At 40.9% G+C, this 22,496-nt stretch overlaps 5 protein-coding genes and 1 non-coding gene across 13 annotated transcripts in view; 4 read left to right on the top strand and 2 right to left on the bottom strand.

Annotated features, from left to right (window-relative positions):
* The window catches only part of LOC124349671 (endocuticle structural glycoprotein SgAbd-3-like), a 192,971-nt gene extending 173,656 nt beyond the window's left edge, over positions 1–19,315 (bottom strand). Inside the window, exon 1 of the mRNA XM_046800469.1 lies at positions 19,292–19,315. Within this exon, the coding sequence (XP_046656425.1) occupies positions 19,292–19,300 (9 nt within the window). The 5' untranslated portion in view covers positions 19,301–19,315. The remainder of the gene's footprint in view (positions 1–19,291) is intronic.
* Positions 335–10,207, top strand: LOC124347182 (mucin-5AC-like). Of its 7 annotated transcripts, XM_046798440.1 has the most exons (13): positions 2,169–2,563; positions 2,650–2,705; positions 2,882–2,991; positions 6,117–6,250; positions 6,318–6,479; positions 6,956–7,307; positions 8,225–8,250; positions 8,340–8,466; positions 8,554–8,883; positions 8,963–9,132; positions 9,223–9,616; positions 9,719–9,894; positions 9,989–10,207. In XM_046798440.1, exons 8-13 carry the CDS (start codon positions 8,433–8,435, stop codon positions 10,151–10,153), a joined length of 1,269 nt encoding a protein of 422 aa, XP_046654396.1. In that variant the 5' UTR covers positions 2,169–2,563; positions 2,650–2,705; positions 2,882–2,991; positions 6,117–6,250; positions 6,318–6,479; positions 6,956–7,307; positions 8,225–8,250; positions 8,340–8,432; the 3' UTR covers positions 10,154–10,207. The 7 variants fall into 7 exon arrangements, with proteins under 7 accessions (XP_046654392.1, XP_046654393.1, XP_046654398.1 ...); XM_046798439.1 differs by lacking the exon at positions 8,225–8,250; XM_046798441.1 differs by lacking the exons at positions 2,169–2,563; positions 2,650–2,705 and having other exon boundaries at positions 2,753–2,991.
* Positions 11,134–20,209, top strand: LOC124349363. 2 transcript variants are annotated; one of them, XM_046799892.1, is made up of 4 exons: positions 11,134–11,561; positions 19,622–19,765; positions 19,836–19,944; positions 20,123–20,209. In XM_046799892.1, exons 1-4 carry the CDS (start codon positions 11,462–11,464, stop codon positions 20,139–20,141), a joined length of 372 nt encoding a protein of 123 aa, XP_046655848.1. In that variant the 5' UTR covers positions 11,134–11,461; the 3' UTR covers positions 20,142–20,209. The 2 variants fall into 2 exon arrangements, with proteins under 2 accessions (XP_046655848.1, XP_046655838.1); XM_046799882.1 differs by having other exon boundaries at positions 11,447–11,561; positions 19,836–20,167.
* LOC124344527 lies at positions 11,801–15,749 on the bottom strand. The gene has a single exon (XM_046798096.1). It carries the CDS (start codon positions 15,270–15,272, stop codon positions 12,057–12,059), a length of 3,216 nt encoding a protein of 1,071 aa, XP_046654052.1. The 5' UTR covers positions 15,273–15,749; the 3' UTR covers positions 11,801–12,056.
* Trnas-gcu lies at positions 17,695–17,776 on the top strand. The gene has a single exon. It is a non-coding gene; the product is annotated as a tRNA-Ser (tRNA).
* A 140-nt stretch (positions 20,210–20,349) lies between the features above and the next one.
* LOC124348872 (hatching enzyme 1.2-like) lies at positions 20,350–21,862 on the top strand. Its single transcript, XM_046799237.1, has 7 exons — positions 20,350–20,530; positions 20,595–20,717; positions 20,798–20,921; positions 21,002–21,198; positions 21,277–21,336; positions 21,402–21,493; positions 21,599–21,862. The coding sequence occupies exons 1-7, from the start codon at positions 20,365–20,367 to the stop codon at positions 21,638–21,640; spliced, it is 804 nt and encodes a 267-aa protein (XP_046655193.1). The 5' UTR covers positions 20,350–20,364; the 3' UTR covers positions 21,641–21,862.
* The last annotated feature ends 634 nt before the right edge of the window (positions 21,863–22,496 follow it).

The raw sequence follows: 22,496 nt of genomic DNA, 5'->3' as shown, positions 1-22,496 counted from the left end.
TAACGCCACATATGGCATTCAAGTGATTACCATCAGATTTTTACTAATTTGAACAAGGTTTTCACTGAAAGACAATTAGCGAGGTATTCCTTCTTTAGATTATATTTTTGAGATAGACGTTGATCCATTTTTTAAAACAACTTTGATTATCCCAACAGTACCACCAGTCTAGAATTAAATTGTAGTTTTCAATTTTCAAAACAACAATTTCTTCTTTTAATTTTCTTCATTTGTAATCTAATAATGAGTTATATATTTGAAGCTATCTGGACGGGAGATGTCGTTGTTCAGAAAGAAATTTTCGTGCGCTTTTTTCCGGTTCCGCTTATCGTGTTCTACTTTCCCGTCACCGTTGTACAACTGCTACTGCAGCTGCAAAAAAAAACAACAGAAAACTGGAGAAACGTTCGTGTTTTCGTTTTGAACTAAATTTCCCGTCAGCTCGGGAGCTGCTTTTTAAGTGAGAAAACCTGTTTGACTAATGCAACTTCCAAATTATCGGAGCATCTGCAATTGTCGTTTAGGAAACAACCAGGAAAATTGCATACTGACTATAATATCCCAGGCGGTTATGGGTATGGCCGCAAATGTGTACAATCGTCGCATCTTTTGGTTTGGAACGCACAAACTCTGCACTTGAATAGGGTAGGAAATGGGAAACCTTTTGAAAATGGGATTAGTTCAAGTACGTGTCACAATGTGTCACGGCGTTTAGGCCAAACGAGTGACGATATACCACAAGTTGTCCTGTTTCGCTGGAATCGATAGAAAACTTGCGCTTATTTTTATATAGTTATATAGAAAATCTTGAAGGGTATAAAAGGTGGTTCCTTTTAGCGTTCAAATTCTATTCTCTAAAATCTCCTATAGAAAATGAAATTATTTTTAATTTCCTTCCTTCTACTTGTCATCTCTTTGGCTGTGGCCGCGGTAAGTTGACTCACATTTCTCGTTTTATCTGAAATATCTAAGCTCTTTTTTACTAAAAATATTAAAACCAACTTATTGTTTCCAACAGGAGGCCCAATCAGCCAAGCAACGATCGTCCAGCACAGGCATGTCGAATAACCGATTGACAAGCCGCAACTTTGCCGACATTTTAAAACCGGAAATGGCTATTCGATCTCTTCCGTCCTTCTGCAGACGTAAGTTGAATTGAGTTTATTATAAATTTATAATTTTGAGATGGCCACTTCTAATGGACCCTTGTTCATTTGTACGTGAATTTTCACATTAGCGTGTTTGAACCGATCTTCAATGGCGACCAACGGGACCCTTCGTCCCACCATCAATAAGTCGAGCAACGGGAAAAGACAGTGCAGCTTTCACATCAACGCACCCGCCAATAAGCTCATTCAGATGACCTGCTCGGTCGTCAGTCTTAAAAGTTCGGGCGCTGAATTAGCCATTTACGGAGGTTCCGAAATCAACGTCAATCCGCCCGTAGACAATCGAATTTACACGTCAAGGAGCAATAGTATGTTCCTGTTTTCCAGGGTCGACAACACGGACTGGTTTGACTGCAAATGGGAAACGATTCCCGTGCCGAAAACAACTGAATATCAACGTAATTCGTTCGTTCGTTAAGGGAAATCAAAAAATTTCAGTTAAAAGTTGTTCTTATTTGCCAATTGTTCGATTTCAGTTTGTCGGGATGGAACGTCCACTGCACCCAACGGGACCATTCAGCTATCAGCGGACGATACAAGCATAGAGCCGAGAATGTGCATGTTCGCCATTGCCGTTTCTTCTGACCAACGAATTCAGTTTATTTGCTCCAACATTAGCCTCAAAACCCCTGGGAGTTATTTACAAGTAATTTTTTGTACATTAAGCACAACATTGCTGTCGTTTTTTTACTAAAAGTTCCGTTTTTTGTTGTTCTTAAATACAGCTAGTCGGCGTGTATGATTTAGACGAGGATCCGCCCATTGAAAACGAAATTTATCTGTCAAATGGAACGAGCATCCAACTGTATTCGCAATTCAGTAACGGAGATTGGTTCGATTGCAAATGGACAAGTTTCTCGACGTCAAAAACCAGCGCTGCTCCAATGACGACATCAGCCACCTCATTTTCTACATTAGTGGGAATCGAAGAAACGTCGCAAACTCCTTCGACAACTTCGGCGGCCATTTCAACAACAAAAGGAACGACAAGCGCTTCAAATTAAGACATCGGTCTTAAACACATCCACCAGCCAAATGACCATTAATCTTAAAGGCTATTCAAAAAACAAAAGTGGACCATTTAATTTGAAAGCGACATTCACAGCGGTGTAACAGCCTCAGCGCTGTTTAAGAATTAATTGACAAATAAAAAGAAATCAGATGGCCCCTAACTTGTTCCCTCGTTCCGTTTCCCTGACCTGTTTCAAATCTAATTTCATTTAAGTTGAATACCGTCCGACTGGGGGTGTTTCCATGTTAAAGCCAGTGTTAAACCAAATTTATTCATTTCACCTCCAAGATATAGCTAGACAGCTGTTTTGGTACCCACGATGCAGATGCCCTGGCCATGCAAATGTCCTGCTCGCAGTCCGTAATGGAAACTCTTTTGTTGGGTGAGTTAATCGCTTCTTTCTCCTCCTTTCTTCTTTGCCATGTGACTTGAATTAATTTTTTGTTTGATACTTGGTCCCCTAATTAGATTTGCTGGAGTCACAAAATGAGACGTAGGAAGGTTCCCTTTCATCTTCTTTTAAGGTAAAAAAAAATTATTGTTTTACGTCGGGGTCTAGGTCAGACGTCAAACTATTATTTTAAATTCTTTGACAGAACAAAAACAGTGATTAAAAAATAGTTTCATTGTATCGGTAACCTGCTCATTGTATATCAAATTCGAATGTTAATGACCTTTTCTTGATGTCGTTGACCAACAGGTTTCACCGGTGATGCGACGTTTTGCCGAGATCTGGATGGAGAAAATGTCTGACCAATTATCCCAACTCTTTGCCGACGTGTGAATGGAAAGATGAACGAGATACACAAGGTAGGATACAAAATCCAAACACATTAAGTATTGCAGTAATCTTTTGGGGTACACTTCACGAGCGTCCAAATTTCTGACAGTATCAAGACTAGGTAGTTTTATTCGACAGATTTAATAGAGGATTTAAATGGATTCAAGTTGTCGAATTTGTAAAGTATGTTTTCGTTAGCCCCAGCTTCTAAGTCGATTTATATTTCATTTGCCATTCAATAAGAACTCGGGAGTCAAGTATGTCTATTTATTTTCTGCGAGTCAACGATTGATCATTATTGTATATTTGCATAGTCACTACAGTAAATGTGTTTGAGTGTATACTGGGTCTCGTCAGAGAAATCAAAGTTAGATAGCGTGGGGGGTTACAACAGAAGTAGATAAGTTTAAAATCATTTTACCAATGTTATATAGTTCTTAAAATGCGATTTGTTTTAAGGCAGCGGATGAATCAAATCTTGAATATGAAATATAAGAAAATCAAAAACAAACACAAACTGATTGAAATGAAAAGAGAGTCGAAGATAAAAAAGCCGAAAATGAAAACTAGAAAAAAGATAAGCGGACGTCTAGATTTCGCTGGATTACGTGGAGCGTTTAATCGACTGACAATTTCTTCGGTTAGTCCGTGCTGGTTACGTTCGGCCAAGTAGAGCGCATTTCTCTCATCATTGTCTAACGAATTTACAGCGACTCGTTTGTTGTTTTTCCGTAAAGTCTGTGATTCGATAAAATGATTTTGTTTTTATAAGATTTACCTGGGATTTTTCTTTAATGATATGAAGGGCCCAGAGTTGTGCTAAGCAGTTCTTAATCGAGCCTCTTACTTCCAAGTTGATACTACTAATGAGTGTGACGTTCTTTCGCTTTTTGACTCCAAACTTATTTTTGACGGTGTCTATGCGGCGGGACCGTTGCAGGACGATGATATCCGCGTTAAAATCCAAGGACCACCAGCGTTCTCCATTCTTTTCACTAATCGTCTTGAAAATTATGAACACCTTATGAAATTATGAAATTATGAAGCCCTCATGAAATTCGTCGTAGAATTGCTGTTGCTTTCATAAACGTGGATCTGCGTGTATTCGGAATCGTGAGCGATGTCGCCGAAAATGTTGAGCGTTTCAGATTCTGCCGAATTCAGCTGTTGCCTACTTTCTTCATTTCGAATAAAGTCTGTCAGGGATATTTCGCTGCCTTTTCCGGGTCTGAGGTCGGCAAAAGGGACGTAGAACAGTTTCCATTGAATGTTTTTCTTTACTGGCGAATGGGCGATTAAAGTTAAAAGCGGCTGAAGCCAAGTGTAGGATTCAATACTACTGAAGTAATCGTATAGGTTCCAAACGAGACTTTTCCAGATGGGTGTATGCAATTCAGACATGGCCAGTTTCAGTATGTTGTATTCTTTAAGTACTACGTCTTCTTTCTCTTTGACGTGATCGATAATTTCTTGGCGCAATCCGTACGTGTTTTCCTCTGCATAGGCGATAACATTTTGCCCAAGTTCGTCGCAATAATGTAGATCAACCTTTTTATTGCTAAGAAACAAATCGATCAATTCCATGTCCTTTGCAAATTTTGCAGCCACTAAAAGTGGAGTAAGTCCTTCCTTATCACGTCGGTTTATATTGGCGCCCTTTGATAACAGGTGACGAGCGGTTGTGACGTTGGACGCCTTGGCGGCAATGTGGAGGGCAGTTTCGCCAGATTTATTGCATTCGTCAATATTAATTATTCTCTTTTTGATGAGGAATAAATCGATGATTTTCATATCTGTGGCGTAGGATGCCGCCACATGAAGTGGTAAACAGCCAATCTGGTCCTGTTTTTTGGGATCTGCGCCGTTATCTAATAAGTAACGAACGACTGTGGTGTTGGATGCCATGATTGCGTGATTCAGGGCTGTCGTTCCATTTGCATCACATTGGTCGATCGGAATTGATTTATTTCTCAACAATGAGTTGATGATTTCCGTTTCCTTGTTGAATTTGGCTGCCATGTGGAGTGCGTCCCTTCCCTTTTCTTAAAGCGGACAGGTCGTAAATGAAATCTTTCTCGTATTCGTAACACATTTTCGTAATCTTTTTCATGATTAACGGGATGACTGACTCGCAACGTGACAAGTGACGTTGGTATTTTAAATCAATAGTCATGTGAATCCACAATAATATTAGCAGTTCTCTCAAACAACCTTTTCCTTCCAATTCGTCAGCAACGAGTTCAGTTTCTTTAAATTTATTCTTGACTGAATCCTTGTCGTGAGAACGTTGCAATATGACTGCGTGTTTCACGGTCTCTTCCAATGACCACCAGAATTCTCCGTCTTTTTCACTTAAAAGTTTTGAAGACTACGAAAATGCGGAAAGATCCATTTTTAATAGGCTTACCCCTTTGAAGATAAGTTTCCACTTGAGTTATCTTGGATTCGGGGTCAATTTCTCTTGGAATTGGCATCAGCTTGCAATTTCTAAATTTTTCTCTGATTGACAGGCTTTTACAATCGTTTAGTAAATATCGAAAAAGGACATGTTCAGATATTTCGCGACAGCTGTTGGTCGGATTGTCGGCAGCACAAGGTATAAAGAATAATCTTGCTTTATTATTAGGATTACCCTCACATCCAAGAAGCGAACAAACGTCCATTTTAGAAAAATTTCAAAACTTACTGCTGGTGAGTGGCTTTGTTTCGTGTCGTTTTATATTGAGAACAAAACCGGGGAGTGTTGCTTGATCGTGCTGGGATCCAGTAACACTTGGTAGGAGTGAAAACCAGACCGGAGTGGCCTTTCCGCTCCGGTACCCTCAACGCCTAGTGTTTTATTTGACGCACTATTAGTGCTTTATTAATAGTGAAAGAATTTGAACCCTTCATGGGGGAGAGGAGGGATGAAAACGAAGATCTTTTGTTTCACTTTGGCAAGATGCCCGACGACTTCGTGAAATCCGTTTGAGGACCCCTTAATTACAGACCCCGTTAACGAGTGAAAGTCATCCGTGCACGTCTTTCCATTTATACCTTCCTTGACGAAGGCTTACGCAACACATTTCATTTCGTTGTTTTGTGCTGTTTCCGCAATTTCTTATTATTCGTGTTCTCAACTTTTTTTTTATTAAATTTTTTTTTTTTCCAATAGTTTAATATGAAACTTTGTTATTCGCCTGACGAAATAACAGCCACCAAGGGAGATCTCATGGAATTTCGGCGATATATAAATACCGACGATTGCGAAGCTAATCAGATCCAAACCCATCGGCAAGTCGGCGACAGGTGAACATTTGACTTAGAGCCGTGTGTTTTTATTTCTGTTTTAATTGCTGTCTACCCATTGTTACAGATATACCGTAGGTGTCGATTCACCGCGGTTATTTTTCTTCACTCAATTCACAACTCAACTCTAGAGAAGACCATAAGAAACCTTTGGAATGAACACGGTTGTCGAATTCTGCTAGAGCGAAGGGATTGCGGCCCATTCAGACCTGACGTGATTGTTGAAAGGGTAAGGGAATTTCTAAGGGAAGATCGTTTGATGTTTTATTATGTGCTCAACCAAAATTGTGAACATTTTGCTACCAGTCGTGTAGTCGAGTAGTGTCGATATGGGCAAGCCATTAGTCTCCAAGTTAGTAAGAAAAGTTTCAATTGATTCTGTTTTGACTTGGAATAGAGAACAAGACGAGCTCCAATATCCGATTGCCGAAGAATTTGTTGGTTGTAAAAGTATCCGCGTCTGGACAAAGTGAATGATTGAAACCCTCAAAGTCCGTCATTCCCTTTGTGATTTAATGACCCTGATGACGATGTTGAAATTAGACTGCAGCGTATCGTGTAACGTTTTTCGTTCTAGTTGAAGGCGGTTTTCAAATGCTGAAAACTGTTGCCAAAAAAGCTGCCAAAGTTTATATGTTTGTTTGTTTATTAACATTTACTCGGTGATGTTGTTAACTTTATTTTTTAATCCATATTTTTTCTTAGGTTTGATGGTCGCGAGGTGGAAAAGGCTGCTTATCCAGTTATCTTATTGTTACCTGCACCCATGAGTTCGAATTTCATCCGCATCGGCACTATCTCGATTTTAGTTTTTTAAAGTAATTTTTTTATTTAATTCCTAAATTTTATTTTCGTGTTCGACTCTCATTCCCCCAGGTCTCTTGTGATCTAAGAATCGATGATGTTGGGATAAATGGGATACCTTCTATCAAGTAGTGGACACGTACGTTACGGACCCCTTACATCATAAGTCTACCCACATGAGTACGAAGACATGAGGACCAGGTATCTGCCGTCACTAAATAAATAGCGAGGCTGTTGTCTCTGATTTTCTAAGGTGAGAAGCTTTTCCTTTTTGTCTCCTCATTGTGAATTTGGTCGTACCGTGTTATTGGGCAGGATTCGGAAGACAAACTTGATAGATAACACGTCAAGGTGTTTGTGGGTGCATGAGTCGAAATCTGTTTTGACGTGTCTGAGCCATACTTTTCCATTTGGATTTCACCCCACTCCCATTTTACCAGTTACCATATGATAGGTCTAGTCTCTTATAACTTCAAATTTTTTTTCTTTTTCGTTGTTATGTTCAAGCGAAAAAAAGATGACGCCACATTTCTTCCTTTTCTATGATATGTATCTATCAGGACTTCAGAAGTAATTGATATGTCATTCAAATTTCGAGTTATTACCATCAGATTTTTACTAATTTGAACAAGGTCTTCACTGAAAGACAATTAGCGAGGTATTCCTTCTTTAGATTATATTTTTGAGATAGACGTTGATCCTTTTTTTAAAACAACTTTGATTATCCCAACACTACCACCAGTCTAGAATAAAATTGTAACTTTCGGCGCTTTTTTCCGTCTCCGCTTATCGTGTTCTACATTCCCGTCACCGTTGTACAACTGCTACTGCAGCTGCAAAAAAAAACCCAGAAAACTGGAGAAACGTTCGTTTTTTCGTTTTGAACTAGAATGCCCGTCAGTGGATAGCTCCTATGTTAGCGAGAAACCTGTATGACTAATGCAACTTCCAAATTACGTGTCACGATGTGTCACGGCGTTTAGGCCAAACGAGTGACGATATACCACAAGTTGTCCTGTTTCGATGGAATCGATAGAAAACTTGCGCTGGCTTAAATATCGATTTAGAAAATCTTAATGGGTATAAGAGGCGGCCCTTTTGGCGCCTCAAAATTTATTCTCTGAAATCTCCTACAGAAAATGAAATTATTTTTAATTTCCTTCGCCCTAGTTGTCGTTTCTTACGCACTCGCCGCGGTAAGTTGCCCCAAATTTCTCGTTTTATCTGAAATATCTAAGCTCTTTTTTACTAAAAATATTAAAACCAACTTAATTGTTTTGAACAGGAGACCCAATCAGCCAAGCAACGATCGTCCAGCAAGGGTTCGTCGGATAACCGATTGACAAGCCGCAACTTTGCCGACATTTTAAAACCGGAAATGGTTATTCGATCGCTTCCATCCAACGGCAAAAGTAAGTTGAATTAGTTTATTATAAATTTGTAATTTTTAGACGGCCACTTTAAGTGTACATTCATTTGTACGTGAATTTTCACAAAAGCGTGTTTGGACCGATTTTCAATGGAGGCCAACGGGACCGTTCGTCCAACCATTAATAACTCCAGCAACGGGCAAAGGCAGTGCAGCTTTTTCATTAACGCACCCGCCAATAAACTCATCCGGATGAACTGCTCGGTCGTCAGTCTTAAAAGTCCGGGCGCCGGATTAGTTATTTACGGAGGCTCCGAAATCAACGTCAATCCGCCCGCCGTCAATCAAATTTACACTTCCAGGAGCGACAGCATGTTCCTGTTTTTCAGGGTCGACAACACGGACTGGTTCGACTGCAAATGGGAAACGATTCCCGTGCCGAAAACAACTGAATATCAACGTAATTCGTTCGTTTCTTAAGGGAAATAAAAAATAAGAGTTTAATATTGTTCTGATTTGCCAATTTTATTCGATTTCAGTCTGTCGGGATGGATCGTCCACCGCACCTAACGGGACCATTAAGCGATCAGCGGAAGATAACAGCACAGAGCCGAGAATGTGCATGTTTGCCATTACCGTTTCGTCTGACCGACGAATTCAGTTTATTTGCTCCAACATTAGCCTCAACAGTCCTGGGAGTTATTTACAAGTAATTTTTTGTACATTAAGCACAACATTGACGTTTATTTACTAAAAGTTCCGTTTTTTTTTGTTTTTTTTTTTTTTTTCTTAAATACAGCTGGTCGGTGTGTATGATTTTGACGAGAATCCGCCCATTGAAAACAAAATTTATTTGTCAAATGGAACGAGCATCCAACTGTATTCGCAATTCAGTCACGGAGATGGGTTCGATTGCAGGTGGACGTCAACATCCCGCTCTACTCCAATGACGACGACATCAGCCACCTCATTTTCTGCTACACCGACTTTGTCGGGAAAGACTTCTTCGTCAACAGCAACCGCATTGGTGGGACTCAAAGAAACGTCAAAAATTCCTTCGACAACTTCGGCGACCATTCCAACAACAAAAGGAACGACAAGCGCTGGGCAAACAACATCCACTGCAACAACAAGGGCGACAATTCGTTCAATTCAATTGCCAGCTAATCCGACTTGTGCGACTTTTGATCCAGGTAACTCGCACAATTTTTTGTTGAACTAAATTGATAACTGACTCATCTAATGTACGCGCGAATCTCCACGTCACCAACTATCATTTTGGGCGGGACGTGAAGCGTGCGGATTGGTCTGTGGCCCATTGACGTCAACGGGAGGTGTTGTACAGAGTCTCAATTTTTCCGCCGACTACGTGGGTTCATCTGATTGCATCGCCATTATTGCTGTCTCACCAGGAAGGGGAATCCAATTGACGTTCACCGACCTCAATTTGGCACCTGGCGATTACGTTTCTGTGAGCCATTTATCAAATCACCCTAGCTAAATTTTATATTTGGAAGATTTTATAAGGTCCCTGAATAACAATGAAAACTTGATTCCCTCTTCAGGTTTCCGATGCACAAGGTGACATAATAATGCGCAGTACGTTTGGAAACCAAATTAAGACGACGGTCTTAAACTCATCCACCAGCCAAATGACCATTAATCTTAAAGGCTATTCAAAAAATAAAAGTGGACCATTTAATTTGAAAGCGACATTCACAGCGGTGTAACAGCCTCAGCGCTGTTTATTATTAATTTGCAAATAAAAAATCCAATTAGCCCCTAACTTGTTTCCTCGTTCCGTTTCCCTTACCTGTTTCAAATATAATTGCATTTAAATTTAATACCATTCGACTGGGGGTGTTACAAAACCAGTGTTTACAGTTAAACCAAATTTATTAATTTCACCTCCCAGAAATAGCTAGACAGGTGTTTTGGTACCCACGATGCAGATGCCCTGGCCATGCAAATGTCCTGCTCGCAGTCCGTAATGGAAACTCTTTTGTTGGGTGAGTTAATCGCTTCTTTCTCCTCCTTTCTTCTTTGCCATGTGACTTGAATTAATTTTTTGTTTGAAACTTGGTCCCCTAATTAGATTTGCTGGAGTCACAAAATGAGATTTAGGAAGGTTCCCTTTGATCCTCTTTTAAGGTAACAAAGTCATCCATTACGTCGGGGACTAGTTCAGACGTCAAACTATTATTTTGAATTCTTTGACAGAACAAAAACGGTGGCTTGCTGCTGGACGCTAACTGGGAGGATTCTAACTTGGATTCGTCGTAGGGAATTCTCAATCTACCAGGAATGGACCGGCAAAAAAACTGAATATAAGTATTTTATTTAATTATAGTAGTTTCTTATTTCGTAGACGTGGTGGGTGGTTGATGCGACTGACTGCTAATCTATTTTTTCTGGCTTCACGCACGAGTTGAAATTTCATTCACGTAAACGATAATGCATTTAATTGAATTTATTTGGCTAGACGTGTTATTTCAATATACTGGTAATGTATATTCCCATTTTATGTGATGCTATAAGAGGGAAGAGTGACGTAAAAATCAAAGATCATCCTCCCTTCATCGACGTAATATCTGGGCGTTGTGTGACCTCGAATTTGCTTAACCTAACCTCAACTCAAGTGATTTGACACTTGGCTCACCAGTCCTCCTTTTCTTACCTCCAGTAAAGAATTTAAGAATATTGTGGGTGCTTTGTCATAGAAATGCCAGATGTCCTTTCTAAACTTTTTGGCCTATTGCAATTGTGTTAATCGTGTCCTCCATGCAGCACCTCTCGTGCGCGGCGTTATGTCGATGTGTTGCTATGCTATTTGTCAACTACATGTGCTTTTTAAAACATAGTACAGGCAAATTTATCCCCAGTTATTCGATTACAAATATTGTCTGATATGATTTTAAAAATAGTTTCATTGCATCGAAACCTGCGCATTGTTCTTAAGTAATAGTGAATAATAGTATGTCCCATTCGAATGTTAATGACCTTTTCTTGATGTCGTTGACCAACAGGTTTCACCGGTGATGCGCCTTTTTGTCGAGATCTGGATGAAGGAAATGTCTGACCAATTATCCCAACTCTTTGCCGACGTGTGTGGATGGAAAGGTGAACGAGATAAACAAGGTAGGAACAAAGTCAAAATAACACATTGAGTATTGCGGTTATCTGTTGGGGTTAACTCGATGAGCGTCCAACTTTCTGGCAGAATCAGGACTAGGTAGTTTCATTTGACAGATTTAAGAGAGGGTTTAAATGGATTCAAGTTGTCGATTAAAAAAAGCATATTTTCGTTAGCTTACCCAGCTTTTGAGTCGATTTGTATTTCACCGAAACTTGCCATTGAATAAGAACTGGCGAATAAGAACGAGTCAAACATGTCCATTTATTTTCTGCGAGTCAACATTGATCATTATTGCAGATTTGCAAAGTTACTCGTAATTTGTTTCAGACAATATTAGGTGTTAATTGACAAATTGGATTAGACACCACCACCTTTGTGATAAAATAGTTTGATAGAAGGAGGTTAAAATAGAAGTAGATAAAAATAGTCTTGTTTAAAATAATCATTTCACCGGTATTGGTCCTTAAAATGCAATTGGTTTTAATGCAGCGGATGAATCAAATCTTACACATGTGAAATAAGAAAATCAAAAACAAACACAAACACAAACTGATTGAAGTGAACAGAGAGTCGAAAATAAAAAAGCCAAGGATGAAAACTAATAAAAAGATAAGCGGACGTCTAGATTTCGCTGGATTACGTGGAGCGTTCAGTCGATCTATAATTTCTTCGGTTAGTCCGTGCTCGTTACATTCGGCGTAGTAGAACACATTTCTCTCATCAATGTCCAGCGAATTGACGTCGACTTGCTTATTGTTCAGAAAAACATCGACGATGTCCATGTCCTTGGCCCAGACCACCGCACAATGAAATGGCGTGCGACCAAATTTGTCTTTTACGTTGGGGTCTGCTCCCCTTTTCATCAAATGTTTGGCCGTGATGTCATTGGAGGCGATGGCGGCCATATGTAGAGCAGTACATTCAATGGAATTGCGAGGATCGAAAGTGTCGATCCCATATTCGCCTTGACTTTTCTTTTGAGCTTCCAAAAGTAAATCGATCATCTCCGTGTCGTCTGAATAATGTACTGCAAAATAAAGTGGGGAAAGGCCATTTTTGTTGAACAGGTTGGGTGTTGCTCCCATTTTGATCAAATGTCTTGCAGCGACGACATTTGACGAATGGGCGGCGAAATGAAGTGCAGTTGTCCCATAATCGTTACATTCGTCAATTTCCACGTTTTCGTGTTGTAGGATTAAATCGATTATCTCCGTGTTATCTGCGTGAATGGCGGCCATTTCAAGTGCATTTCTCCCTAATAAAAGTCGCGCCGTTGGATCGGCGTTGTAGTTTTCCAACAGGTGTCGAACCATTTCCGTTTTATTGGGAAATGCAATCGCCAAGTTGAGCGCACTGTAAATTTCATTACTGTCAATGTCAAATTCTTGAACGTATTCATCAAACAACTCTGCATTTCCGTAATAAATGGGAAAGAATAATCGAGTCGAATTGGGGGTACTTGTAAGAATGTTAAATAAATCAAAAAATTGTGGATTTTGATCCATCAAATCTTTCACAATAGCACCCATGTCTTCCATGTCCTCAACGTTAGTGATTCTAATGAAGGATTTGGAATTTAAATGATTTTCCTGTGATTTTTCTTTAATAATATGTAGGGCCCAAAGTAGTGCTAAGCAGGTCTTAATCGAGCCTCTTGCTTCCAAGTTGATACTACTAATGAGTGTGACGTTCTTTCGCTCTTTGCCTCCAAACTTATTTTTGACTGCGTCTATGCGGCGGGACCGTTGCAGGACGATGGAACTCCCGTTGAAATCCATGGACCACCAGCGTTCTCCGTCCTTTTCACTAGTCGTCTTGAAAATGACAAACTCAGTAGAAGCCCTCATGAAATTCGTCTTGGAATTGCTGTTGCTTTGGTAAGTTTGGATCTGCGTGTATTCGGAATCGTGAGCGATGTCGCCGAAAATGTTGAGCGTTTCAGATTCCGCCGAATTCAGCTGTTGCCTACTTTCTTCATTTCGAATAAAGTCTGTCAGGGATATTTCGCTGCCTTTTCCGGGTCTCAGGTCGGCAAAAGGGACGTAGAACAGTTTCCATTGAATGTTTTTCTTTACTGGCGAATGGGCGATTAAAGTTAAAAGCGGCTGAAGCCAAGTGTAGGATTCAATACTACTGAAGTAATTGTATAGGTTCCAAACGAGACTTTTCCAGATGGGTGTATGCAATTCAGACATGGCCAGTTTCAGTATGTTGTATTCTTTAATTACTACGTCTTCTTTCTCTTTGACGCGATCAATAATTTCTTGGCGCAATCCGTACGTGTTTTTCTCTGCATAGGCGATAACATTTTGCCCAAGTTCGTCGCAATAATGTAGATAAACCTTTTTATTGTTCAGAAACAAATCGATCAATTCCATGTCCTTGGCAAATTTTGCGGCCACTAAAAGTGGAGTAAGTCCTTCCTTATCACGTCGGTTTATATTGGCGCCCTTTGATAACAGGTGACGAGCGGTTGTGACGTTGGACGCCTTGGCGGCAATATGTAGGGCAGTTTCGCCAGATTTATTGCATTCGTCAATATTAATTATTCTCTTTTTGATGAGGAATAGATCGACGATCTTCATGTCTGTGGCGTAGGATGCCGCCACATGAAGTGGCAAACAGCCAATCTGGTCCAATCTTTTGGGATCTGCGCCGTTATCTAATAAGTAACGAACGACTGTGGTGTTGGATGCCATGATTGCGTGATTCAGGGCTGTCGTTCCATTAGTATCACACTGGTCGATTTGAATTTTTTTATTTTTTAACAACAAGTTGATGATTTCCGTTTCATTGTTGAACTTGGCTGCCATGTGGAGTGCATTCCTTCCCTTTTCGTCGCAACTTAGTGGATGGGCTTTCAATTTCCCTTGAAGATGTTGAACCATTTTAGTTTTACAAAATAGAATAGCCAGGTTGAGCAGAGTGAAGTTGTTGTACACGCCATTGATGTTGTACTTTCCGTCTTGCTGGACTCTGTCGAGTAATTCAGCGTCTCCCAAATAAGTTGCAACGACAAGCGGATGCCAATTGGAAACATTTGAAAGGAAATTAATAATATCTGACAAGTCGGGGTTCCTTTCTTCAGCGGACAGAGCAGAATAAGTGAAATCGTTCTCGTATTCGAAACACATTTTCGTGATTTTTTGAATGATTAACGGAATGATTGACTCGCAACGTGACAAGTCACGTTGGTATTTGGCATCTACAATCATGTGAATCCACAAAAATGTTAGCAGTTCTCTCATGCAACCTTTTCCTTCCAATTCGTCAGCAACGAGTTCAGTTTCTTTAAACTTTTTCTTGATTGAATCTTTGTCGCGGGATCGTTGCAGTATGACTGCGTGTTTCACGGTCTCTTCCAATGACCACCAGCAATCTCCGTCTTTTTCACAAACAGTTTTGAAGACTACGAAAATGTTGAAAGGTCCAGTTTTTAAAATGGGCTTACCACTTCGACGGTGAGTTTCCACTTGAGTTATCTTGGATTCGGGGTTTATTTCTCTTGGAATTGGCAACAGTTTGCAAGTTCTAAATTTTTCTTTGATGGGCGGGCTTGCGTAATCGTTGAGTAAATATTGAAAAAGGACATGTTCAGATATTTCGTGACTGGTGTTTCTTAGATTTTCTTCATCACAAGGTATGAATAATAGTTGTTGCTTGTTAGGCTTACCGTGAACGATTCCGAGTAGCGATGTCGAATCATCAGCCATTTTTTAAAACAGTTTTATGTAAGCGGTTGGCTGTTGTTGAAATGTTGTTGGTAAACGCAGAATCGTGAGTGCCGTGTCAAGGGCAACTTATGCGTTGATATTTAGTAAAGCGGGTTGCTATGGTCCCAAAGTCTACGTTTTACGCTTTTATCATAACTCTGGTTGTATCAGCATCATATTATCAGCAACAAAATTTTAAAACCTTAATCCGTCTGTTTGCTTATTTCATTGCAGTAGGTGTCATTATATTGATAATGACTTATTCTATTTTAAAAGTAGAATAAAAAATTGAAGTTCAAAATCAAAAATGTCTCAAAAGAAACCTTCAGCCTTGTGATTGTGTCGTTTGTTGCACAACCTGTAATTGCCAGCGGGTGATTATGTATACGTGTTATTAGCGTTTTTTTGTTCGATTGAAAGATAAAACGAAGGTGCAACGCATTTGTATTCAAGACTTGGGTTGTGTACTGTAGTTGTACATGTCTAAAAATATATGTACGGCGCTATACTTGAAAGTATTTTTTTAAAAAATGTTGACTAATAAAGAGGTGAAGAACCCATTTATTCATGTACTTGCAATAAACTGCGGTTTCTTATCTTCTCTCTCCAAAGCTAAAAGTGACTCTCGTTTCAGTTGCATTGGACTCATCCGGCGGATTGAAACAGCTCCAGCGGCGACAGAGGAGCCTTTCTCCTTCATTTGCAAGTGCCCATGAACTGCCCGAACGGGAAATCGTCGAACCTCGTCCAAGTGAAGATGAGTTGTCGGGTAATGTTCATTTTCCTGTTACTGGCAAAACCTAATGGGAATTACTTTTTGACTATCTTTTTTTTTAGGGAGAAGAAATGGAAGTAAAACTGCATCATCTCTATGCTATCAGTGAATTGATTGCTCAGCCAAAGGTGACGCATCCTGACCGTCATGTCTGTTACTGCAGGTTGTTACAGCTGTCGTGTTTGAGTGCAGGTATTGTTCCTGGATGCGGACACGTCGTACAATTAGCTGGACAATGGAATCACTTCGCCCGAGATCTATTCTTCCGTTTTTCTAAAATAATTGTCGTTTTTCTTGGTGAACAGTTGGATATCAACAAACTCAAAATGATGTACTGTCCAAAGTAAAAACGCCAGCGTTCTGAAACACTATGTTCCGGCTGTACCGTTCTGAAACGATTCCAAGTTATTCATCAACAACACCAAACTCTGGCGTTTATATTTTTGGCACTTTCTTTTTAAATATTTGGGTGGAGGATATTTTTATTTTGTTTCCAAATTCAAGTAGTAAATTTAAATATATTTAAAAATGATAGCATAATTTAATTGGAAGATTGCTTTACTTAAAAGTGGAAAACAAAAATCTTTTGGCTAGACGTGTTATGTCAACAGACTGGTTTTGTATGCTCCTATTTGTGTGATGTAATAGAGGGGAGAGTGACATGAAAATTAAAGATCATCCTCCCTTCTTCGACGTAATATTTGGGCGTAGTGTGACCTCGAATTTGTCTTATAACCGACACTCAACTCAAGTGGTTTGCTGACGGACCATTTGCTTACAACTCCTCCTTTTCTTACTTTTGGTAAAAATTGTGTGGTGGGCGTTGTCACATGAAATGAGACGTTTGTCTGTCGGCATCGAAATTGGCGATTTGCAACTTCTGTGTTAATCCTATCGTCCATGACTAATTTCTCGTGTGTGGCGCTTTTAAGTATTTGCTCATATGATTCTAATAATTTCATAAACTACTCACATAGTATAACTCGAATGTAATGGCCTTTTTTTTTGTGTCGTCCAACAGGTTTCGTCGGTGATGCGACGTCTTGCCGAGATCTGGATGGAGAAAATGATCACCAATTGTTGTCCCAACTCTGTGCCGACGTGTGGATGGAAAGATGAACGAGATACACGAAGGTAGGAACAAAGTCAAAATAACACTTAGAGGATAGCGATTATCTGTTGGGGCTCTCTGACAGTATCAAGACTAGGTAGTTTGTGAAGTATGTATAGGAGTGCGCTGTGTCTCTTCGGAGAAATTGAACTTCGATTACGTGAAGGGTAAAACAGGAGTAGATAAAAATAGTCTTGCCAATCATTTTACCGGCAGTCTCCAATCCTTATCCCATTAGGTCAATAAATATGCAACTTTCTTGTCAAATAGCGGATGAATTTAGGCATAAAAATAAAAAATGTAGACAATAAGAAAACAAGGAATGCACAAGTCACAAATTGGTAAACAGAGTCGAAGGAGCACAAACAAAGGATTGAAACTACAAAAAAGGATATGAGTATTGAATTTTTGAACTTTGGTATCTTTGCAGCGCAGTTTTTTCTTGTTCCTTGTAAACTGAAAATTATGATGATATACCTTTGAGGATATTTTTTAAAATAATCTCTATACGTATTTTGCATCGTGGTAGATGTGCTGACGTGGTGGCCGAGTGGTTAAGGCGACAGACTGCTAATCTGTCGTGCTCTGCACGCATGAGTTCGAATCTCATCCACGTCGACCCGAATAGATTTGTTTAATTTTTGTATCCCCCCACCCTGATACCTTTCAGTTTCATGCTTGAGCATTACATGATGATTGAGAATCATTTTTTGAACGGAAACTAAATTGACAATTCTGCTGGACTCGCCAGAAAAATTACGTTGCAATTTTAAAGAGCTCGTTCTTATTCCATACATTTCTGTGATTAAGCGCCTTTGAATTTCCAATTAACTTAAAAAATCTCAAAAGTGAAAAGAAACACAAATTTTTATTCACTTCCGTCTGACTCTAGTACAACTGATTGTGGGCGGGGAATCGGGGCGATATGATTACAATTATACATCTGGTAGAAATTGTTCGGATTTTATTCCGGTTGAAAGAAGATTTAGTCGAATTATTTACAAGACTCTGGCGGCCTTAAGGTCTGCGAGCATCTTGACGAAGTGTTCGGGCATGGGTGGAGGAGTGGGTAGGTGGTTGCCGTGGTCGGGCATGGGTGGAGGAGTGGATAGGTGGTTGCCGTGGTCGGGCATGGGTGGAGGAGTGGGGAGGTGGTTGCCGTGGTCGGGCATGGGTGGAGGAGTGGGGAGGTGGTTGCCGTGGTTGGGCATGGGTGGAGGAGTGGGTAGGTGGTTGCCGTGGTCGGGAATGGGTGGAGGAGTGGGGAGGTGGTTGCCGTGGTTGGGCATGGGTGGAGGAGTGGGGAGGTGGTTGCCGTGGTTGGGCATGGGTGGAGGAGTGGGGAGGTGGTTGCCGTGGTCGGGCATGGGTGGAGGAGTGGGGAGGTGGTTGCCGTGGTCGGGCATGGGTGGAGGAGTGGGGAGGTGGTTGCCGTGGTCGGGCATGGGTGGAGGAGTGGGGAGGTGGTTGCCGTGGTTGGGCATGGGTGGAGGAGTGGGTAGGTGGTTGCCGTGGTCGGGAATGGGTGGAGGAGTGGATAGGTGGTTGCCGTGGTCGGGAATGGGTGGAGGAGTGGATAGGTGGTTGCCGTGGTTGGGCATGGGTGGAGGAGTGGGTAGGTGGTTGCCGTGGTCGGGAATGGGTGGAGGAGTGGATAGGTGGTTGCCGTGGTCGGGAATGGGTGGAGGAGTGGGGAGGTGGTTGCCGTGGTCGGGCATGGGTGGAGGAGTGGGGAGGTGGTTGCCGTGGTCGGGCATGGGTGGAGGAGTGGGTAGGTGGTTGCCGGTGGCCTTCTCTCCTTCGCCGTGGATCAACTCCGGTTTGGCACCAACTTGTTTCTGGTTGCCACTTTCAGACACTTTGGTCCCATCGGCAGACTCGAAACTGATTTTTAAATTTTTTTTTTTAAATTAGGAAATGGCATTAGGATCTTAATATTATAATTTACTCGAAGGAGTAGCTGCCGTCTGCGTTCATTTCGCTGTTGGACGAAACAATTTCGATGGGCTTCTTATCTCCTTGAGGTGCCGCGAGGGCCACGGCCAAGAAAGCGACAGCGACGATCTGTCAACGCATCAAGTCAAATTAAAAGGTTAACTTAATATTTAATCAAATAAGAGTTGACTAACGTACTAATTTCATTTTTGCTGGATTAGGTTGTTTAGCTGCTCTTCTGAAGACAGTTGAAGGAATTGTGTGAAGAAGATTTCGATGTTGGCCAACTTTTATACCTGGCAGTTGCGGCTGAGTGAAAGTGATAGGCCAAGAACTTCCGCAGTCGGAGTCATGGTGCAACGCATTTGTAATCAAGACTTGGGTTGTGTACTGTATAGTTGTAAATGTATTATGTAGGCCTACTGCGCTATACTTGAAAACAAAAAATTTGAATAATAAAGCGGTGAACAACGCATTTATTGAAGTACCTGCAATAAACTGCGGTTTCTTATCTTCTCTTTCCAAAAGCAAAAAGAAGCACATTGGACACATCCGGCGGATTGAAACAGCTCCAGCGGCGACAGAGGAGTTCTTCTCCCTCCTTTGCAAGTGCCCAGGAACTGCCCGAACGGGAAATCGTCGAACCTCGTCCAAGTGAAGATGAGATGTCAGGTAAGAAATGTTCGTCTTCCTGTTACTGGCCAAACCTAATAAGAATTACTATTTGGCTATCTTTTTTTAGGGGGAAGAAATGGAAGTAAAATTGCATCATCTTTATGCTATCAGAAACGGCGTGAATTAATTGCTCTGCTAAAGGTGACGCATCCTGACCGTCATGTCTGTTACTGCAGGTTGTTACAGCTGTCGTGTTTGAGTGTGGGTATTGTTCCTGGATGCGGACACGTCGTACAATTAGCTGGACAATGGAATCACTTTGCCCGAGATCCATTAGATGCATCAGATCCAACACATGCGCGCCGAGCATCAGGTGTCCGGGATAATGGCCAGATATATTTGTATTTCCTCCAGTTTTTGGAGAACCTGTTGAAGCAACTGGACACGCCGACCGAATAAAAAGAGGACCCCTCGGTGATGTAGAGACAGGATTCAACGAGAGCTGCATCGACTCCACACGGACCCACTTTTCTCTCTCCGCAATCCAGCCCAGGTAAATGCTCGGCGAAGTTTGACTTTATTTGTCATTGTCTCTTTTATCGGCTTTCATTTGTTTCTACTTTTGATTTTGACGAGAGAAGTTATTGACGAATACAATGATGAAATCGGGTGCGAGGGTTATGCTGGCCTTCGTTTGGTCGTGTTGCTGGATGATCCAAGTCATCACAGGGACTCCAGTCGGGACACCTGAAATAGATCGAACTTTCGGAGCCCCTTTAACCGCGGCAGAACTTGCATGCGTTCCAACCTTTGGCAAAGCGGGTAAAAATATCGCTATAGATACTTTTAATCCTTTTTCAATCTATTAACGTTGGCCGTCTCTTAGCACCCGAAGACTTTCCTTATTCCGAGGGTAATGACATCGTCATTGTACCCAATAAGAACGCCTACCTTAGTCGAAAGTGGCCCAATGCTAGCGCCATTCCATACGTCCTCGACTCCACATTTAGTAACGCCTCGCATTTGATTTATTTTTAAAAATTCGTTATTATGAATCCAAATTTATTTATTTTCTCGTATTTGAATCAGATGCCAAGGCGCGATGCGCCATCGGTTACGCCATGACGCAGTACCACAAGAATACCTGCATTCGCTTCGTCCCGCGAACGAGGCAAACGGACTACGTCCAACTCAACAATCTTGATACCACAGCGTACGTAGGCCTACGCTTGGCCAGAATCTTTGAGTTAGTTAGTGACTAACCTTTAATTGTGGTTTGACACCTCGCAACAGTTTCAGGTGTTATTCAATCGGACTCGGTTACTACAAAGGTACAGGAGCACATGATGTCACTTTATCGCCCAGCTGTTACCAGTATCAATCGGGCACCGTCATGCACGAATTGATGCATCGTGTCGGCTTCCACCACGAACACACTCGACCTGATCGTGACACATACGTCAACATTCTTTGGAACAATATCGATGAAGGTCGGTCCGATTAATCGACTTACGTTTTAGCGTGGAAGCGGAATAATTGGATGGCCATTCGTTTCTTTTAAATCTCAGGCTGGAAGGCGCAGTACGCAATTGCGGAAGGATCCAGCAACCTCCTAACTTACGACTATGGTCAGTTAAAATTAAGTTTCGTTTCTTTTTCGTGAACTTTTGTTTAATTTTGTTTTATCACGCAGGTTCCGTGATGCACTATGGGCTGGGTCGGGAAATGACGACTAAATTAAACACAAATGGGGCTGTAATTGGACAACGAAAAGGTTTTAGTCAGGTAGGTTTAAATAAATGCAATTTTCAACTTGCAGCTAATTATTTATCGTGGAGGACTCTCAAGTTCACGTTTTTCTAAAATAATTATCGTTTTTCTTGGTGACAGTTGGATATCAACAAACTCAAAATGATGTACTGTCCAAAGTAAAACGCCAGCGTTCTGAAACACAATGTTCCGGCTCTAACGTTCTGAAACGATTCCAAGTTATTCATCAACAACACCAAACTCTGGCGTTGATTTTTGTCACTTTCTTTTTTAATATTTGGGTGGAGGATATTTTTATTTTGTTTCTAAATTCAAGTAGTTAATCCAAAAAATATATTTAAACATGATAGCATAATTTAATCGGAAGATTGCTTTACTCAAAAGTGGAAAAAAAATCTTTTGGTTAGACGTGTTATGTCAACAGACTGATTTTTGTACCCTCCCATTTGTGTGATGTAATAGGGGGGAGAGTGACGTCATCGACGTAATATCTGGGCGTAGTGTGACCTTGAATTTGTCTTATAACCGGCACTCAACTCGAGTGGTTTGCTGATGGACCATTTGGCTCACCAGTCCTCCTTTTCTCACCTTCAGTAAAGAAATATGTTGGGGGCGTAGTCACACGAAGTGAGACGTTTGTCTGTCGGCAAGGAGTGTGGACGGATTTCTAAACTGGCGATTTCGCAACTTCTGTGTTAATCAATTTCGTCCGTGAATAATCTCTTGTGTGTCGCTTTGTCCATATTTTACTTTGATTTAGTGTCGATTATTCCATCGGCGATTACCTGCCCTTGACCCATACAAATGATGTGCGTTCTCAAAACCAGGTACAGACACATTTATTTCATTTAGACGTTTAAAAATGTTTGCTGTATGACTTAACAGTTTCATTGATTTATTGATAACCTACTCACTGTTCTCAAGTACTAGTATAACTCAATGTAATTTGGCCTTTTTTCTGTGTGTCGTTGACCAACAGGTTTCATCAGTGATGCGACGTCTTGCTGAAATCTGGATG

Source organism: Daphnia pulicaria, chromosome 1, assembly GCF_021234035.1.
Source record: "Daphnia pulicaria isolate SC F1-1A chromosome 1, SC_F0-13Bv2, whole genome shotgun sequence".
NCBI lineage: Eukaryota > Metazoa > Arthropoda > Branchiopoda > Diplostraca > Daphniidae > Daphnia > Daphnia pulicaria.
Note: the sequence above shows the minus strand (reverse complement) of the source record. Positions and strands in the feature narration are given on the sequence as shown.

What these genes read in the sequence shown, in the direction of transcription:
- LOC124347182 (XM_046798436.1), top strand. Translation starts at nt 874, where the DNA reads ATGAAATTATTTTTAATTTCCTTCCTTCTACTTGTCATCTCTTTGGCT. An exon ending in TCTCTTTGGCTGTGGCCGCG is followed by an intron (nt 931 to 8,339) that starts GTAAGTTGACTC and finishes TGTTTTGAACAG; the next exon opens with GAGACCCAATCAGCCAAGCA. An exon ending in CACCTGGCGATTACGTTTCT is followed by an intron (nt 9,895 to 9,988) that starts GTGAGCCATTTA and finishes TTCCCTCTTCAG; the next exon opens with GTTTCCGATGCACAAGGTGA.
- LOC124349363 (XM_046799882.1), top strand. Translation starts at nt 11,462, where the DNA reads ATGCGCCTTTTTGTCGAGATCTGGATGAAGGAAATGTCTGACCAATTA. An exon ending in AGGTGAACGAGATAAACAAG is followed by an intron (nt 11,562 to 19,621) that starts GTAGGAACAAAG and finishes TCTTTCCAAAAG; the next exon opens with CAAAAAGAAGCACATTGGAC. An exon ending in AAGTGAAGATGAGATGTCAG is followed by an intron (nt 19,766 to 19,835) that starts GTAAGAAATGTT and finishes ATCTTTTTTTAG; the next exon opens with GGGGAAGAAATGGAAGTAAA.
- LOC124344527 (XM_046798096.1), bottom strand. Translation starts at nt 15,272, where the DNA reads ATGGCTGATGATTCGACATCGCTACTCGGAATCGTTCACGGTAAGCCT.
- LOC124348872 (XM_046799237.1), top strand. Translation starts at nt 20,365, where the DNA reads ATGATGAAATCGGGTGCGAGGGTTATGCTGGCCTTCGTTTGGTCGTGT. An exon ending in AACAATCTTGATACCACAGC is followed by an intron (nt 20,922 to 21,001) that starts GTACGTAGGCCT and finishes ACCTCGCAACAG; the next exon opens with TTTCAGGTGTTATTCAATCG. An exon ending in TTGGAACAATATCGATGAAG is followed by an intron (nt 21,199 to 21,276) that starts GTCGGTCCGATT and finishes TTTAAATCTCAG; the next exon opens with GCTGGAAGGCGCAGTACGCA.